The 20,792-nt window shown below is 33.0% G+C and overlaps 2 protein-coding genes across 3 annotated transcripts; both read left to right on the forward strand.

The window, feature by feature from the left end:
* Positions 1 to 398: 398 nt before the first annotated feature.
* On the forward strand, positions 399 to 3,316 carry LOC119837788 (BTB/POZ domain-containing protein KCTD9). Of its 2 annotated transcripts, none has more exons than XM_038363543.1 (6): positions 399 to 1,118; positions 1,562 to 1,653; positions 2,174 to 2,309; positions 2,486 to 2,560; positions 2,859 to 2,977; positions 3,121 to 3,316. In XM_038363543.1, the coding sequence occupies exons 1-6, from the start codon at positions 560 to 562 to the stop codon at positions 3,235 to 3,237; spliced, it is 1,098 nt and encodes a 365-aa protein (XP_038219471.1). In that variant the 5' UTR covers positions 399 to 559; the 3' UTR covers positions 3,238 to 3,316. The 2 variants fall into 2 exon arrangements, with proteins under 2 accessions (XP_038219471.1, XP_038219470.1); XM_038363542.1 differs by having other exon boundaries at positions 1,562 to 1,761; positions 3,121 to 3,315.
* A 689-nt stretch (positions 3,317 to 4,005) lies between these two features.
* Positions 4,006 to 18,485, forward strand: LOC119837763 (methenyltetrahydrofolate synthase domain-containing protein). The gene is made up of 13 exons (XM_038363508.1): positions 4,006 to 4,182; positions 7,036 to 7,258; positions 12,411 to 12,571; positions 12,939 to 13,025; positions 13,399 to 13,487; positions 14,391 to 14,465; positions 15,096 to 15,211; positions 15,930 to 16,047; positions 16,411 to 16,575; positions 16,873 to 16,962; positions 17,521 to 17,571; positions 17,760 to 17,936; positions 18,192 to 18,485. Exons 1-13 carry the CDS (start codon positions 4,143 to 4,145, stop codon positions 18,198 to 18,200), a joined length of 1,401 nt encoding a protein of 466 aa, XP_038219436.1. The 5' UTR covers positions 4,006 to 4,142; the 3' UTR covers positions 18,201 to 18,485.
* The last annotated feature ends 2,307 nt before the right edge of the window (positions 18,486 to 20,792 follow it).

The raw sequence follows: 20,792 nt of genomic DNA on the forward strand, positions 1-20,792 counted from the left end.
ATTTCAAACCTGATGCAACAAAAAAAAACGACAGGTAAGAGACACAAATACAAAAATGTGTAGAATGAAGCCGGCAAATAATTATACATAAATATACATACTATTTTATATTTTATATATATTCATCTCATTCTTTTGTCGATTTACTGAAGTTTCACTTCTATCGTGTGTGAATAGCAAACACACCTTTTTTTAACTTTAAGGGCCTTTAGATGTATTCACCAGGCACTGTACCCTCATCCTATAGCAATAATATTTTTCACAAAAAATCTCCAGATAATACTATTTAAGCGCCATATTTTTCCATTTTACGCAAAGTACTCTCTTCCTCTTAACGAATTATCAATACCGTCACTGTCACCGAGAAACATTGACATTTATGATTTGACAGACGACAGTGCTGTCGTCAGTCCTCGCTAGTTAGCCGTTTGTTGTGTTTTATTTGATCATTGATGAGTTGCGAATAGTTTCGCGAAAAGATAGTACCTACTTAATTAATAATAAATGAATATTGAGCACACACACACACTAACAAAGTAATCAAAGAAAAGACAGTATTATGATACGTGTATGCATATTTAGAGACAAAACGGAAAAAGATGGGATTGTTTTGTGCCTCGAAGACAGTATGGACAGCTTTAAGCTGCAGATATCTTCACAATTTGATCTCTCAGAGAAAAGCTTTAAATTATTTTTATTAAACGGCTGTGAAGTAACAGATTTGAGAAGTTTGAGAGATGAGGACAAGATATACTTGTCATTAGATTGCAACGAAGCCAGCATTAAGTGTGATGAATTAGAGGTATCGCAACAAAGTTGTAGCACAAGAGACAGGACGGTGTCTGACTGGATAAGGTTAAATGTAGGAGGAAAACTGTTCATGACGTCACGGTCTACCTTATTGGTCAAGGAGCCCTTATCAATGCTCGCGCGAATGTTTGCTGATGACAATAATGTATATCTCATGAATCCCAGTGCAAAAGATGAAACTGGGGCCTATTTGATAGATAGAAGTCCCGAATATTTTGAGCCTATCCTTAACTATCTTAGACACGGTCAGGTGATACTTGATAAAAACATTAATCCACAAGGAGTATTGGAAGAAGCTATTTTCTATGGTAATAATTGCTTCCAGTTCCATACATAATTTTTTTATTTATTAAATTAATTCAAGTAAATAAAATTGAATAACCAGAATTTTTGTATGCGAATACCTACCAGACAACAACACTAAGTTGGATTGATATTTATTTTATGTGTTTGTTATTTACATATATAAATATATTTGAGAACTTTTAAACAATAAGGATGCTAAATACACAATGTACTATGTTTAAATGTTATATAAAGATTTTTTTAGACATGAAACATGATTTTAAAGCTCTAAATTATTACGAGAAAATCTTCAAGTGTCAATGACAGTAAGAAAGAAAAAATAATGAATCTAAATTAGTTGGATGAAAGATGCTAATTATATACTGTAGAGCGAAAAGAGAATAAAACCAAATTAACATAAATCCACCAATTTCCAACAATAATCAAATAAATGTTTACGTTACAGGCATAGACTCTATGATACCACAGCTAAACCAACTTGTGGAGCAGTCCAAAAGCAGACATGACAACAACCAGTCGCTGACAAGAATGGATGTGGTACGGTTAATAATTACCACTCCGACTAGTTCAGAATTAAGGTTTCAGGGTGTCAATCTATCTGGAGCAGATTTAAATAGATTAGACCTTAGGAATATTAATTTTAAAGTGAGTGAACATAGTAGTATCAAAGCTATGTATATTTGTTAAATGTAAATTAATTTTTAGAAATATATTATTCTGTGCCAACATCTTTTCCACTTTAGCTTCAATATACAGTTTTAAAAAACTGTAGAGAATGATACCTTGAAGAAATTTGATTTGTGCTTATTATTACTTTCTACAGTAAAAATTTTCAAACTGCATTATAAACAGTATCATCATCCTACTATATCCTACTTATATTATAAATGTAAAAGTTTGTAAGGATGTGTGTGCATTTGTTGCTCTTTCACGCAAAAACTACTGAACCGGTACATAGATAGCTGGACAACTGGAATAAGATGGATAGGGGCTTACGTGTATAATATCTCATTATTTCACTAAGTAAAATGCTTGAGTAAAAAAATTTCTTTTTCAGTATGCATGTCTATCAAGATGCAATTTAAGTGGAGCAAACTTGTCTCACTGTTGTTTAGAGCGAGCTGATTTGTCACATGCAAACTTAGAAGGGGCACACCTCTTGGGTGTTAAAGCGTTGTGTGCCAATATGGAAGGTATGGGACTTTTTTTTTTTAATAAAAAGAAATAAAAATAACAAATACATACAAAACAGTAAAAAATTATACTTGTTAGTTTCTTGCTGACATAGCATATTGTTCTGTTGCATATAACTACAGTATTTTTTATATGAATATAATAGTTTTACACATTTGTTTCTATTCTCATACAGGTGCTATTTTAAAAGGATGTAATATGGAAGATCCAGCTGGGTCGCGAGCTGTTATGGAAGGGGTAAATTTAAAAGGTCATTATGACAAAAGTAATTTGACAAGTTAGATGTATTTTGCTTTTTGAACTGCCTAATGCTTGATCAATCATTATCAAGCCCTCGCTCAATCTCTAGTGGAAACTTGTGACAAATAATGTCTATGACTGGTAGGGCATAGAAGATTCTGATTCAATAAGAATTAATGAGTTAAAAGATAAAAGATGTGTAATTAATTTGCTTGTACTACATTTTTTGTGTTTAATTTATATTGTTGTCTGAGATTTTTTAAAATTTATTTATAAAGTCCACTATTAAGTTTATTATTAAACTATAGGTGCGAATTTAGAAGGCAGTAACATGGCAGGCGTCAACCTACGTGTAGCAACACTGAAGAATGCCAACCTTCAGAATTGTGATCTGAGAGCTGCTGTTTTGGCGGGAGCTGATTTAGAGGTTATTTTTTTTTTTAATAAATGGTAAAAAGATATTGACAAATTTTAATTTTCGACTGTCTACCATTTTTTAAATTATATTTACGTATATTATTTTTATCGTTGTGACTTGTGCCTTTCTAATAGCTATTTGTATATTTTCAGTGTTGCGATTTATCAGGAAGCGATTTACATGAAGCAAATCTACGAGGAGCGAACTTAAAGGATGCGGCCTTTGAACTTATGTTGACTCCACTTCACATGTCTCAAACTATACGTTAATTGGCAGAGTTCTATTTATTTAATTTGTTATGTCAAATTTTGTGATATTATTTATGAAGTATTAAAAATATTATTTAATTTTAATTAAAACATATAAATTATGGATAATTATTTTTATTATAAATAATGATATAAATTATTACACCTTGTTGATTTATAATAATATAATAAATGTACCCAGTATTCTGGTGAAAAACAAAAACTGGTAGTTGATATTATTTATTATATTTATACCATTATTCCTAAACTATTTGAGAAGTTGCAAAGATAACAACGAAAAACAAACAAACAGAATTATTTAACATTCTTAATTATAATTAATTCCATCAATATATTCACAGTGAAACTACAACAGTAAATAACATTACCTACTGAAATAAAAACAGTGTTGCCATGTTAAACTTTGTTAATGTGCAATAATATGTAAACGAAATATTCGTCACAAATTAAACTTATTTATAATAACATGATTTTCCCCTTACAAAATGAAATATTAAGTATACTTTCTAAGTCAAATGCCGGTTTCTATATGATAAATTCAGGGAAAAGTACCAAATAGGTCATTTTGTCTGCGTGATTATCTTGTCAATTATTTTTATTCACATATAACATATTATAACGAAATATTGTATCCAATATTAACATCCCTACCTAATTTATTAATACCAATTATTACGTATTTAATGCAACGTTAAGTTTGTCAAGAGGAACGTTTTATAATTTCATAATGTTGTCACTACTGCTTTCTGCGTTGCGAAGTTGGTTGCATTTGTTTTTTATTCGCATTCTATTTTTGCGTGTGACGGTTCTGTCCGGAAAATAAGATTTTATTTTGTTAACTTTTCATGATTATCGTTAAATTGTCGGCATTTTGATATTTCCTGGCAATAAAAAACGCAAGTATCATGCAGAACGGGGAAGAAACGCCGGCGGCTACAGAAACAGGTAATTATATTCATTTGTTGTCATGTTATTACGACTGGAAAAATATTGCTTTTAACTATTTTTATATTTCGGAAAATTCGCTAGTGCCGAAGTATTTAGGTTGTAAAACACTGAAATTTCATGAAACGTGGGATCAAGCATGTTTTTCTATGTACCCTCATTATTTGAGTGAGATAATTGGTCGAATACGAAACATAAACGAGACATTTTATGCGTGCTAACATTAATTTGCGGTAGTAATTTCACTTGCATTTATTTCGTTTCGTGCATTGATTTAGTGCGATTTGGGTGGTTTCCTCGCTTATAATTACTGTAGGTAGCTTAATTGGAGTGTGAAACATGACTCACATTCTGTTCTGCCCACCTAATGTAGAAATGCAATAGAATATTCGACTCTTTGGCGCGCACTTTTCGATGACCTTATCACGCCTGAATCTGTTCATTCACAGATGACTGCAAAAGGATAATTATTTTATGTAGTAAGCACATTGTTTTCTGTCTACCCTTTACTTTTTTTGAATGATTGCTTGAGCTTATATCAAGAGTTTTTCTTATTAATTAGTCATATTTATTGTCAACATATTTATAATTCCAATTGGAAATTCTTTATTTTCATTTGTCCATTATTATTAATTAGCTCTTAGAAACTATCGAAACTTATTTTGTTTGCATTTCATAATTAGCAATATTATTTAGAATATCACCATAACTGAACTTAATAACTGATAGGAATAAAACATTATATCATCTTGTGATATCTTATACCGGGACAATAGAAGTGTTAATTTAGTATCAAGGTGAGTCACTAGTCTTTTGTCCAAAATAAGAGTAAATTAATATCATAGTGAATATAATGTATCTGAAATGGTTTTGTAATATTTGAAACCAAATGCATTAGAAAGACTGCACATCAAAAATCTTGTCCCAGTGTTTGTAACTAAACTTCTGCAATACTGCTTTACGAATTTCAATAAAATTTTGTTTATTACTATAGGTCACATATCACGTACATATCATAATGTGATTGCATTACATTTTATTTAAATATAAATAATATTTGAATGTGCGAGATTCTGAAGGCTATTCAGTAATTTAATATTCGTTTTTTAACTAAAATTCCCTAAATAGGAGGAGTTCTCATTTTTAATTTGTAATCTTTTTTTAAATTTATATTTGATTTAACAAACACCTCATTAACACATACTCTTATCATTTGGAAATATCTTCATAGTGATAATGTTAATGCTTATTGAAATGGCCTATCATATTCACTTTCATATTACATACTAAGTTTCAATTATAATAAGCCACAGAACAATGTAGTATGAATTAATACAAAAGACAAAATTCTTTAAAATATTTTTAGTGTGCACAGGTGTTATGCTTAAGAAATGTAGTACTTTGTTGTTATCATATCAAATAATATATTGTAAATTATTAAATATGTCATTAAACCACCCATTTAATCTATGTATAACTAGCCGATTCTGCAAACTTTGTCCTTATCACTGAGTATGAAATATGGTTGGTGGCCGAATCTCAACCTACCCAATATATACACAAAGTTTTACCAAATTTGATGCAGCTGTTTCGGAGGAGTTAGTAACATTAAACACGACCCAACATTTTATATATAAGACTAGATCTAGTAAATATAATTACCATTAAATGAACATCTTTTCAATGTATTAAATGCAAAGGTTGCTAACTGACTGACTTATAAAGGTTGCTGGACTGATTGGGCTGACATCTGGCATTTAGATGGCCTCTGTGATTCCACCTTCAAGGGAATAAAATGGGGAATGAAAATTTTTGTATTGTTAATCTATTTTGACCACTCTGGCGAAGCTGCGGGCAACAGCTAGTCTTTAAGACCCATGCTTTCTGTGGTTACCATATATGCTAACCCCCTCTAAAAAGCTAGACTTTGTAATCAATAAACTTTTTTTAATCATAAGCAGGTTTCACGTAAAGAAATTGTCTTACGTGTGCAACTGTCAATCTACTTAAATCAATCTTAATCATTACTTTGTCTGAATTTAAAATTATTTTAACGAGCCCTCACGTTAAAAAGAAACTTCGCGTTGTATCGCGAACATACATAACCGTGTTAAATAACAGCATTCCTATACATATTGCACGCAATTATAGATTCTTTGCTTGCAGTGATTATGTCTATATTACTTTGATGTTTGAAGTTACGCTTCGCCTGACTTACTTTCAGAAGGTCGAATATTTCATACTGAAAATAATTGCCGAGCGTGTTCGCCGATTCAATTACTTCTTTGTCTTAAGAATTGCTAGCTAACTGTTACCCGTGACGTTGTCTCGATCAATTTTGAAAACTTTTACATTTCTGCAATATCGAGTTAGTTGTCGTTATGATAATTTAGCTTCATTAAAACGTATTTCTATTATTGTAAAATGGTAAATTCTTCATTTATATTTGTTTAAGCTACACAAAGCCCCGTACTCCTGGTAAACATATGTTTATCAACAAATTTGATTCAACGTGTAGCAGAGTTTCTGGCAACACAACCTGTTTGTTACAGAGAGATGGACCATGTTGAAATGAGCGATAACTTTAAACAGATTACAGCTACAGTGTTGATCAACTATTGCTGAACAAATATTAACCATGAATAAGGCTGGCTTTAATTTGTTTACAATTTACATAAATTTTTCTTATTACATCTCCATTAATACAGATTCCGACACATATCTCATATAAGATAGTACAATAACATAGTATTCTAATAATACATAATTTTTATGTACTACATAAAATTGTATCAGCCCTAAACATTTGTTTATATACCAACAGTATGTGTTATGTTAAATATTCATTCACAGCAAATACGCCGCAGCCCGAGGAGGTGACGAAGCAATCGTTCCGTATCAAAGTATGGCGTCACTTGGAGACCAACGGGCTGGCTATGTTCCCCCGTCCTGTGTACAACCGCATCCCTAACTTCAAGGGGGCACAAGAAGCGGCCGTTAAACTGGCCGAATTGGATGTATTCAAGAATGCAAGTACGGTGAAAGTGAATCCCGATAAGCCGCAAGAGCCTGTGAGGTGAGAATAATATTGATAGTTAATTCGTAGGTTGCTTATTTTTTTAAACGTGATAAGTGGAAACGTTGCTACCGATTCCTAATTAAGTCTTACTGCTATTTCAAATATTACAATTATTATCATCTTATCTGACCTCATGATAAAATTCGGGTAAAATTAGGCACATAGTGAGCTAATGGTCTGTCTGGATTAGAATAAAGGTTATTTTTCAGCATAGTATAGTCAATCCGGATTAACGTAGCCCACTGAAATTTAAAATAGTGTTCAAATTTCAGTTTAGTTGCTACATACTGAATGACGTGGAAAAATGTCATCGACAGCATTTCCCGATTTGATAGCGACGATTACACCTAAGCGTCTGTTTTGCGTTCCAATTTCACGTCTATTTTCTATCCGCATCGCGGTCAAGCGTTTTCGTAACTCGCCGCCGGAAAATGCACCACCATTTCGGATGATTGATCTTGTTGTCTACACTCTCATAGACAAGTCATAAAAAAACAACACTGATAGTTTGTTTTCTTTATGAGTTGTTGTAAGATGAACCTTATGTATAGTGAGGTAATCTTGCATAGATACCAATTACCAACGAACCCCGGGGAAGAGGCCGTGGGTTATATCGGTTTCCAACCGAATAAAACCCCACTGTGTAACCCCACTGTACCCGACACCACGGTGTACTGGTGCACGACCCTTACAAGATGTACTAACTTTTATCATTTGCGACAAAAATTCGGAAAATGTTTGTGTGGTTACAATAGATGGGACAATTAAGCAGATACTAAACATGCCCATAATATTCATTTTTATAAGTGATTGATTTGAAGATTGGGCTGAAAATTGTGTAGGTATCGTAACTATCACCTGCAGGCCCGTTGGTGGGATCAACTAGCTGGGTTGACCTACCAAGTACTTAAAATAATTGATCATACCTGCCTGGAATTGCATCAGTGTTTTCAATATACCTACAATAGATATAGATTATTCTGAATCTGCGTTTTGTGCTAAAATAATGTGCGTTCTCTCATAAATTGGTACATACCTATATACTTACTCGTGTGTTAATTTTAGTTGACGTTTCGTAGATATAACAAACCTCATTAAATGTTTTTCACTGGCCATTTCAATCTCCGTGCTCTTGAAATCTAGCTCGAGCGTTGACCTCAGGGATAGATATTTTTAAAAGCTAATCGTCATTAAAATTTACCCAACTAGGTTAGTCATAAAACATAATAATAATATCATGAAACTATGTACGTACTCATGAAAAATTTTTGAATGAGAAATTTTTAAATAGAAAAAAATTTGATCACAAGGCGAGATATAAACCCGCGTCTTTTTGCCAAACCGTAGCGTAGCATTTCAATAATATCAAACTAAAAATGTAATCTATATAGGTATTCCGATTCCCTATAGATAGGTACCTAATTTTCACAAATTCTTTATATAAATTGATATTGTCTTGAAATTGAACTAATTTGATTAGATGGCTTGAAAGGCAAAATGCAATATAATAATCATAAACAATAATAAGGGCCGATATTGTTAGAACTTCTTGATCGATCGCTCAAAATGTGTCAGTGACTGGAAAAAATTTTAATTTTTTCATTTATTTGTTAATGTAAACAATTCAATTGACGTTTATTTCGTCGTCTATTCATTGAGACAAAGCAGCTGTTGATATTTGGGGCATTCCTTCTTTAAATAACTTTATATCACTAACGATGTTTTTCCCATGTTAAAATGCTATTCGCCGTTTGCATTGGATTAATTTGTCTTTTATTCATTCGATTTGGCACACAGCTGTTAATGTGGGTAGATAGAAGTTAACGTTAACGTAACAGTAACATGGTCAATAAAAATTTAAAATAAACTTTCGTATTTAACACTTATCATATAACTGTTATATTCAAAATGACAGTAAAAACATGAACGAAACTAGTTAGATAACTTCCCGTTTTCAGTTCTTTCCCAGTATTATCGTATTAAGATATAAGGATCGTTTTTATTTCATGCACAAACTGTTAATCCGTATTACAGATAGCCAATGCATCATGATATAAGAACTTTATCTATTTATCTAGTTAGCTAGTAGGTAGTTAGATGTTATATAAATTGACGTTATATGAAATGCTTAAAATGCCAAATTTAAAAATTTTTATCCAGAAAATTACACGGAATCGGGAGGTAAAATGTATTACAACACACTAAGACTTCACTTACTGTTGGTTCAATATTAGTTAATTACATATGAAATTTGTCGACATCGTCTTATCTGTAAACGTATAATTTGATATATTTATATAGCGATTATATGGTGATTAGATCACACTACCTTTCTCTTAAGTGACATAATTTGATGTATTTTAGATTGAATTATTATAGACTTTCTCCTATGTTATTATTAAAATGTTATTAGTTTATTGTAATCAACCAATTAATTCGATAAAATATGAAATACGTGTCGCTTTAAATTTATCACTCCTCGTATATTTTTCGATAATTATATTTCTATTAATTATAATTGTACTAGGAACTATTCCTTTGAAAATACGCGCTCAGTATACGCACAAATGAGTTTTTACATTGCACTTTTGTCCCATTTTATGATAACCCGATATATTTACGTGGCATTCACGATTTGTTTAATTGCATAATATAAACATGTGATAAGTCGCATACGATGTTTGTCACTTCAATATGGCCTGTTTTTATGTGGGCAATTAATGTAAACGAAAATTATACATTTACACGTACTTTGTTTGTTTATATGATATGAAAGGGGCACCTATTACTGGCTTCTTTTCGGATCTTCTCAGTACAAACCGCTTTGTCCACCGGTCGCGGTTTTAACGTAATTGTTTTATAATGAGTCTAAAGCGATAGATGTTTTTCTTAAATGGCGGAAAGAACAATTAATATTTGAGATTGCGTTTGTACGTTAACAGTTTAGCAGCACCACCAAATGAGATAGGAAAGATAAATGTTATACCAAACACGTGTATATAAAAAATTATTAATTATATATTTCTCATAGTATACCGCCGCTAAATTGTTGCATGGATAGATAAGATTCTTGCACATTGTAAATAAGATATGTATGAAACAACATGTTATTATATTATTATGTATATCGTTTAAAATTTAACGGATGTGTTGTGAGAAACGATTTCATCCAGCAATACGAAAGATCTATCCTAGAATAAAAATCGAAATATTTGCCTAGTAGATACACGGTTCAGTCAACTACATATTTATAAATAACCAAACCAGTGATGCCATATATGACGTCATCGTCTCCAAACAATTATTATAAGCACTGTGAGTGTGATTTTGGCAAACTCGCCGAAAAAGACGGTTTGTGATAATTTGTGTGTGCAATGACGTCATACTTCACAATGTCATCTGTAGATATCTAATTTTTAGGGATCCCCGTTTCTTTTTTCGCAGATAGTCAATATGCTGACGTCACATGTCACGATATCATCAACTGTTGATATTCTATTTTCAACCGCCTTCAAAAGCAGGAGGAGATTAAATCGAATGTATTTTTGTTCATTACTGGTTACAATTACTGGTTCAATTTTATGATTTTTTTTTTTTATCAAAAGCTGGTGCCTAGTCCTTTTTAGATATGGACAACAAGAAAGAAACCTAAACCTACCGTTAATTCTAATTCTGTCAATTTATAGGTTTTTTTTATTAAAAATAATGATTTTGGGATCCGTCCCAATCTCAATCCGTCACATGGCTGGACAATTTGCAACCGTGTGAGTTAGAAACTACTTACACTTTCACAGCTGTAAAAAGTAGTTACTAATTTTAATAAAATGAATACGTATATAGACAAATAGTGTAATAGATAAGTCGCGTTTAAAATCCGTTAAATAGTCTTTAATATCTATTTGTATAATACTCGCATAAAATCCAACACTAAAAAATTACTGCGTAAATAGATATTCAATGTCTTATTCAAAGTCGTTATTCAAATATAATGTGATATAAATTGTGTATATTGTTTGTTGTGTTTATACGGGCCCATTGTTTAGCTAGTCCGACCCGCACTTGGCCGGTTTTTAACTATTACATCCGTAGATTTATGCAATTCTCGGACACTCCGCCCACTACGTTGCATGCCGAATATGGAAGCTGATTGAGTAATCATAACGCAACTATGATGATATGCGAATGCAATTACGTGTTGTTAATTTGTATTATTGTCTTTAATAAGGTGTGTTATAATATATTTAGTTGGGGTATACGAAATGGGGAAAATGGTGTTATGTTGGTGCTAATACCGCATCCATATATGTTTTCATAATTTTGTTTAATGTTTTAGAATATATAATTAAATCACCTGTTTTTTAAATATACGAGTATGAATAATCTGTGCTGTTCCCTCTTTGGTATTGTATATTTTGTACGTTATCCGGTTACCTTTCCCTCACCCTTCACAGTCCATTCCTTCTTTCTAGTCGACAATACTTTCCAAGGGACAACCCTTATCCCTTAAAAGCGGGTTCATGAGCGGTGGTGATCGCTTACCGTAAGGCGAACCATCAACTAAGCTAACGTAAAAAAAATCTTCTTTAGTAAACATATAGAAAGATATAAGATGTCATAGCCATTTTCCCTCTGATAGCGATGCACTGTTTCCAATTGAATTAATTGATTCTTACATTTTAACACTCGTACACTTTCTCGCATTTTTATCACCCGAGTAGTATGCTAATCATCGCGGATATGATCACGTGAGCGCTCTTAATACTTGCATTCCGACATCGGCCTGAAAATATTTAATTTCATCATGGCTGGGAAAGGACGGATTGTAAATATTGATACAGATTGGAATTATATATGGTTATTTGGCACAGCGTATTTATATGAGGTTCGTGTTTACGTTTGTGTAGTTCTATTGAAATCGTTCGTAAAAAACACCTTTATGTTCAGTCGTTATCTCCTCTCCTGAAAAAAAATCAGATTTTTCTATCCATTACATGATTATTTCTTTCAAATAAAGAATAACATGTCAAATTCTTGCAGCATTTTTAGCGTCAACTTTTTTGGGCGTACAATTTATCTAGTTCGATGACTGATCAAGCTTTCGTTCTTGATTATACATAAAAAAACAACTCATCTAATCCCTACATTCCAGGGTGCTGTGCCTGGAACAGCAGAAGACGCTGTACGTACCGGTGCCGCGCTTGCAGAACGGTTTCCTCAACCGCCTGGTGTTGCCCGAGGGGGAGACCGGCCCGGCCGCCATCAGGAAAGCTGTTTCCAGAAACGGAATGGAGACTTATGGACAGCCGTTGTGTGAGTTTTAAATTGGTGCTTAAAAAAAAATAAAGATTCTTTTCTTGGAATATCGGTATAAAAAGTTGCCTATGTCTTATTCCAGTTGTCCAGCTATCTACGTATCAAATTTATGCTATTAGTAGGACAGAATGAAGTATACGCAAGGAATTATTTAATCCAGGCGATTCTAATCAGACTTAAAAATATACTCATGGAATGATTGTGTTGTCACTGATCCTTGTTAAGTGTACAAAATTGAAGTAAATCAGTCCATTTAAAGTGCATCAAAATCTAGTTTAACCAATCAACCATTCAACCATACAACCATCCATGAGAAATGTTTCACATTTTAAATAATATTAGTAAAAAATATGATTGTTTTCAGCCATTGAAGATTCCGTTTCCTTGGATCTGGTTGTGATGGGTTCAGTCGCTGTGTCCAAAGAAGGATATCGCATTGGGAAAGGAAGAGGTAAATATATTAAATCAAATCAAATTGATAATATGTTACATTAATTTTATTATAAAAAGGTTGAATTATGTAATACCAACATTCCGCAAGAGACCTTGCCCGCGTAGTCAAAGGAGAAGATACATTGTCCAGGGTTTTCCGCTCCCAATTCCCCTGCACGTGGGATATCCGATATCACGTGGAATATATAAAGCCTAACTCGTGTCTTTCAAATTTCATCTAAATCGATTCAGTGTTTCAGGCGTAAAGAGGCAGAGTAACTTTGCATTTACTTTATTATTAGAAAATAGGGATTGCAACAAAAATAAAGAGACTAACAAACAAAACACTTTCCAGGAAGGATAGACGTAATAAATAGAATCTTCTCTTTCAGGCTACGGCGACCTAGAGTTTGGACTGATGATGCACATGAAAGCGATAAACCCAGACACCCTGGTGGTGACCACAGTGCATGACTGTCAGGTAAATCAGATATATTTTTTTTGTTTTGAAGTCCACAATTATCTACATAAAAAAGTCCGTTGTGGAACTAAAATTTGTTTATCATTTATTTTATGATAATTAAAAATGTACTGTTCTTTAATTAAAGTTATGAATAAAATATGTCGTGTATTACATAGGGTTGAATTTAAAAATATTCACAAGCACTTGTAGACTCAGAACAGTTTTGATTATTATTTTAAACCGACATCAATAAAAGGAGGAGGTGCTCAAATCAAGTGTGTTTTGATTTATTTTCGCATTTGTTGCTCTGGGTTTTACGATTATTATTTAAAACTAAATGCCTGAGTGTGTGTATCCCATTAAAATTGGGTCTGACAATATGAAGGCGATTTATTTATTTATAACTAGCGGAGTCGCCATACGCTGTTCTGCCTTACTTTTATCATTTAGGAGTATGAAAAATAGATGTTGTCGTATTCCCAGACCTACCCGATACGCACACAAAATTTCATGAGAATCAGTTTATCCGTTTACGGTACGGAGTACGGTAGCTAACTTTGTGACATGGGAATTGTATTTATATAGAGAAGAGATAATAATGTTTACTATGTAGTTAACATTGTTTTATTAATGTTGATATAAAAAACGTTAATAAGCCTCATCCAAAAGTTACTTTCGAAAGTGTCACTAAACACTCATACGCACGTATGAATTATTATATAATATACACATATTGAAAAACTGTACGCTTTTAGCATATAGTTTTTTTAAATTCGACCCTAAGCGATTGGTTTAAAGTTGATTTTTGAAATGAGCGAAAGAATGTTTCTTTGAACGTTCAGTATTCATGTTGGGTTTACTATATCAATCATTGCTACCTAGTCGGTACCGCCTTTTCAATACTTTTATTTAATTCGACAGGTATTCGACACACTCCCGGCGGAATTGTTTGGACCGCACGATGTTCCTATAGATATTATTGTGACGCCGACACAGGTGAGGTTTTTTTTTTTACATAACATTATTAATTTTGAATTACTGTTAAATTGCTTTTTAGGGTTCCGTATCCATAGGGTAAAACGGCTCGCTATCACTTCCCAGTCTGTCTGTCTGTCGTACTTTTTATAGAGACTAGCAGTCCGCCCCGGCTTCGTCCGTGGTACATGTATAGCCTATGTCACTCAGCGAAGTTGCAGCTTTCTAACGGTGAAAGAAAATTTAAAATCGGTCCAGTAGTTTTTGAGTATATCTATTACAAACAAACAAACAAAAAATACAAATTCTGCCTCTTTATAATTTTAGTGTGGATATGTATTCCGTACTCAAATGTCGTCGGTATGTGTGGCTTTTTACTTGGTGAGAGAATCAATGGCAGGTAACTAGTTATTGACTGTGCGTTGAAAGAAAAAATATGTTTTCTCTATTCAACAAAATATAACAAAATAAAAATGTCTTAAAGCAGGGATTTACATTATTCCTAATCTAATGCAATCACACAGAGTTCAAATGTTTCCTCCTTGTATATATACATCTATTTATTTATAATAAAGACAATAAAATATATTTTTATTGTTTATACACATATTGATAATAAATAATTTAGTCTTATTTTTCAAATTTTTTCAGGTGATCGAAACCCAACGTATGAGCTCGCGTCCAACTGGCATTCTGTGGCATTTGCTGTCGAGCCGGCGCGTCCAACAGATGCCGGTTTTGGGACAACTCAGGGAGATTGAGATGCTGTGAGTATTGCTCTTTAGTTATAGAACTGAGAGATTTGTTGAGGTGTGTATGTATGAAGTAATCAAAATATTATTAAAAAAAATAAGCTTGTAATTAAATTTCACTGGCTCTTATACGGAGTTTGCGTGAGGGAGTTATTAAATATACAAACAAGTTAATTTTTCTTCGTATATATAAATGTTTATATAATTTCTGCAAATGAAATACTTGTAAGTTTTGAATAAAATATCCAATATTGTCCCTTAAAAAAATACCTATATCCATACTTTTTACTATTTTTCAAACAATTTTAATTAAGGAACTCGTCTTCTCTATCTCATAATTTTCGACTAGGTTAATCGATTTGTATTTCTATGTTATTGTATAATTTGAAAATGTTTTTAAAGAGTTCTCTTTAAACCAAAATGATAATGACAATTCTTTCCTTATTTTAAGCTGAGGCCTTCCGTGTCCTACCATTTAAATATGTACAAATTCTGACAAATTTAAAGCGGTATAGTTTTATTTGCTTGAATAACTATCTATACTAATATTATAAAGCTGAAGAGTTTGTTTGTTTCTTTGAACGCACTAATCTCAGTAACTACTGGTCCGATTTGAAAAATTCCTTCATTGTTAGATAGTCCATTTATTGACGAAGGCTATATATATACCACGGGCGAAGCCGGGGCAGAGCGCTTGTTATAAACAAAATAATAATAACATGTTATCCGACAGGGCGGGGCGCGCGTGCACGCTGAAGGAGGTGGACACGGACATGGAGGAGCGCGGCGCCGCGCGCGCGCGCCGCCAGCGCCGCCGCACGCGCTCGCACAAGAGCCACAGCGAGGGCGAGGTACCGTACAGTACTCACGGATGTATTCTGTTACATGCTAACTCGTTATGCTTACTCGTATAGTGACCTTTGCTGTTGCTATAAGTTATATCAAGAACGACTGAACGGATTTTAAACTGATTGGTTTCTTTCGCTTGGATTAGGGACCGTTCAAAATTAAACGTGGATGAAGGTCGACCAATTTTGATATCTTGGAATACATTATTATTTTTCTTCCTTTAATTAATTTGAAATATTTGTACGTGTAACATTGCCATAAATCACTTTCAAAAATATTTTGTACTGAATGTGTGTTGTGTCGCGTTACAAATTATTTTTTTTTTTTACATATTTATAATCATTATTATTTGATTTCTCGCACAGGGCAACACAACGGAAGGCGAGGATGGCAAGCCGAAGTCGCGTCGGTCGGCGCGGCGCCGCAACAGCCACAAGTCGGCGAGCAAGGACGGCAAGGAGAGCGACTCCAAGGACCAGAAACCCAGGCGCCCGAGACGCCCTAGACCTGTTATCGATTTCTCTGTTAAAGTTAGTACTGGTATTTAAATGTTGCTAGACTATAGATTCATAACATCAAGTGATTTTGTTCCAATGCACAAATTTTTATGTGACTTTGGTATGTCTATGACAATGATAATAAAAAAATTCCACTGATCTGTGATGAATAGTAAATTTTTCTTATCTTATTTAATTATCTTAGTATCGATAGAAGTAGCATCTTTTACTGTACTTATTTAAGTCAAAAAAACAGTCGCATCGTAATATTTTCTGCTTAAAAGTTATTTAAAATAATGTGCATTTAATAGTAATTATGTTTCGTAACAGATTTCGAACATCAGTCCCACGACGCGTGTGCGCGACCTGAAGCAGGCGCTCACCGAGCGCGGCGTCAAACCGCAAATGATGACTTGGAAGGTAACTGTTGTTCCTGTTTTATTCCAAGGGCATTTAATCGCAAGGCATTTAATCGGAATAAAAAGTAACCTATCACCCAAATCGGCTCATAGCATGTCTTTGTACCAAATTTCATCAAAATTCGTTCAGTAGTTTCAGCGTATTTCAAGGAAAAAACATCCAAACAAACGAAACTTTCACATGTGTAATATTAGTGTGAAGTATGATTAAATTATAACTAGCTACACGCTCCGGCCCCGCCCGGGTAGTCATTTATCGTAATTGAAATAATGTCTCTTAACTGTCTAAAAAACTGTCCGCTAAAAGTCGGATCAAACTGCACATGGTGTGCAAATTTGATAAAAATCAGTTGTTTAGTTTTGGAGTACAACGCGGACAAACAATGTGATGTCTGTTACGATGGCCAAATGAATTTATATTATTCTTGTGGATTTAAAATTGTATATTGATATATATTTTTCGATACTATATTAAGGTTTTTCATTTTTTTTTTTATTAACAATTTGACTGTTTATTTTTAGCTTCTCAAATTTTATTTATGCGTCATTTATATTTCAGGGCTTCCGCGGTTTTTGCTATCTACATTTCTACAAATCGGGACCACAAAAGGTATGCACTACACTCATTAATACAATTATAGTTTTAAAATATACTAAAATTACTTATTTTTCTACATTTTCTCTGATTTGAAATCCGACTATAAAGCAAAGTCCCAAATATTTTTTCTTGTATATTTATATTAAGTATATAGACGTTAAGATATTAATAGATATCGATTTTAATTTTTTAAATTTCAGGGCGAAGGTGACAACATCCAAGCGCCTAACATGGAGAGCGTCATTAGCGCTCTGTCTCAAATGTGTGTCGGTGGTACGGGTGAACAAACGAACGAAAAACCGCGTTTATTGAACGTGGAACCCGCGCCGCCGCGCAACGCGCCGCAGGCCACACCCACTGAGCCGCCGGCCGCTGAGGTATTGAGTGGCTTATGTGTATAGGTTGATTGATTGGTTGGTTGGTGGTTGGTTGGTTAGTAGAGTGATTGATTAGTTAGTTTGTATGTAGAATGATTGATTGGCTTGAAAGAACACATTTTTTTTATTAATTTACGCAACGTTTTCATGTAATTATTTCTATGAATTTATTCATTACCAAGTTCTTAATTTTATTAATGTATTCAATGTTTATAATTTTTAATACAAATAAATATTTTTCCATACTTTTTTAAGGTGCACTAATACAAAACGCAAGGCAACGACAGCTCGATACCACACAAGTCGCACGCAATTACGAACGTTGGTCGCTTTCAGCACGCGAAGGAATCGTTGCATTCCGATACTAATTTGTTTAGAGTTAAGGTTGATTTTTCTTTGGCGTCCGGCCGTTTTGATGCACAGTTTGTTTATACTTTGTTAGTGTAACCCGATTATGTTTTGCTTGCTAATACTGTATAGAGCCCAAACAATAGAAAATCTATCGAAAATTGTTTTTTTAAGCTAATATGATTATATCGTTCTATAAAACTTCAAATTAGTGCAAAAATAAACTATATTTCAACATGTAATAAGACCTCTGTGCTACTACATGCTTTGTTTAATTCGAATGTGTACTTAATCATCGATGTGAGAGAATTTTCTGGAAAATTCTAGAATGCGAATTCAAATTGTCCATCTCACATGGTCGGGTTATGAAGAAGCGAATGTTCGATTTTTAAGTTTTGTTCGAACGAGCGCGCTCGAAGTGTTTTTTGTTCCCGTTGCACCAACGGCCGGCGCGTTTGTTAGAGAGAGAGAGTGAAATATATTTACAAATATATAATAATATATGGATGTTTTGATTCTCTAGTCTTAGAATTTAATCTCTACTCTTGTTTTCAATACATATTATATTTTAAGTATTCTTCCATGTCGTCTTATAGAAGCTATTTTAGTGTAGAATAGATGAAATATATATTTTTTAAACTATTAAGGTGCTTTAAACGGGACTCCAAATTATTAAAGGATTTGATTAGTTTTAAGGGTATTTATTTGATAGAATTTGGACTCCCGTTTATACGTTATCGTGCCAACTTCTCTAAGATATATTTTAGAACTACTGATTGTCCTATTTACCTTGTGATTCCCGACGACTCTTAGGTCTAATGGTTACATATCTAAGTTGGTATAGAATAGTTATATTATGTCAGCTCTTTTTCAGTATTAGATTTTGAAATTTAAGACTCAAAAAGTGGTATGGGGTGAAAATGTTTAATGTTTCCTGGAAAATTAGCTTTATTAGAGAATTATACTCCATGTTGTGTTCTTAATTGTTAAACATGTTGTAACAGACGAAATATTATATGACATAGAGATATTTAAAAGTTGTAGTGATATATTATTTTTATTACACATACGGAAATGTTAATTCAATTTGAGATATTATATATATATGATATATTGTATGGTGAGCTTCAAAGTGGCAAAAAAATTATCTTCTAACCTTAAAAAAATGTCTATCTCTGTGACAACAAAATAAAAATTTTCTCATTGAATATTATTAAATATTGGTCAACATTTTCACTCTGTATGTGACATTTAGCTATTATAGTTTGTGAACGCCGTTCACGTGTCCTATTGGTCTCTTATAGTGAAAAAATTATATGTATTTTATAGTTATCCGTTTTTTATATCGATATATTTTTCGAAATTTTACGTTATCGCAGCATAATAATACGGAAAGTAGCTTCTAGATTTCATTTTAAGCGTATGAATGAAGATTTGTTTTTCGAATTTAGTGTTGGTTTATTTTTTGTTAGAGTTTCAGAACGTCCGAGCAAATAAATAGCAGGTGATTTCACGTTGTTACATTGCGACTGTTATTTTTCACTGTGATATTGTTGCTGGTATTTTTCACAGTGACGTTATTATTCACTCGCCAAGATCTTCATTCATACGACTTGTGCATTTTTACTAAACATTTTTGTTAACGCAAATAACTGCCTATACAAACGTTCAATTACGCACATAATATGTATATAAGTTGTTTTATTATACACTTGTAATTATAACATTGGGTAGCGAGCATGGATGGTTCTTGTTTTATATTTTTTTTTAATAAATTTTATTTAACACCTTTTCGTTTTTTTTATTCGTAAGCTCTATACTGTGGAAATAAATGTTGTGATGTATTTGCCGTAGAGGTTAAAGTACGAATTAAATTCTATTTTTCTAGTTGATTGATGTTTTATTTTTATTATAACTGAACTGAGAATCTGGAGAAATTTCCCTGCGATAAATGTCTTTAATGTGGAATGAAAAAAAAAAAAAAACAAAATTCGCCTAAGATTATTCAAGTTTTGACTATGTTAATAATATATCTCTCAATATAGTGCTTTTTGCTAACCGACGTAGCACTGCAACAAAGAGAAATGAACAAAAAAAGCCAACTTTCCGACAAGAACTTTTTTTGTTGATATTGCTAACTTCATAACGTGCCATGAGTAGATAAGGAGATAGGGAGATTTTAGAAAACCGAACTAGGATATCAAAATATCGCTGAAATTTTAACGGAATCAAGCTTAAGGTTGCTTTTCCACCAGAGACGTGCACTACGCTACGATGAGCTTAGCAGTAAAACTATATGACCGTTTCCACTGATAAGCTACGTAGCAGTGCAAGAAAATTAACTTTCTTAATGAGTTCTTTTTCGCAAATTGCGCGATATAAATCGATTTTTGCTTCCACGTTTGTCTACTTTCAGCGACAAAGCCTTGCCTTCTATAGTTACTCCGCTCTGCACATAGCTACACCTCTCGCGACCATCCATACTACACCTCGAGGCACGCATTTATA

The sequence above is a fragment of the Zerene cesonia genome, chromosome 29, assembly GCF_012273895.1.
Source record: "Zerene cesonia ecotype Mississippi chromosome 29, Zerene_cesonia_1.1, whole genome shotgun sequence".
NCBI lineage: Eukaryota > Metazoa > Arthropoda > Insecta > Lepidoptera > Pieridae > Zerene > Zerene cesonia.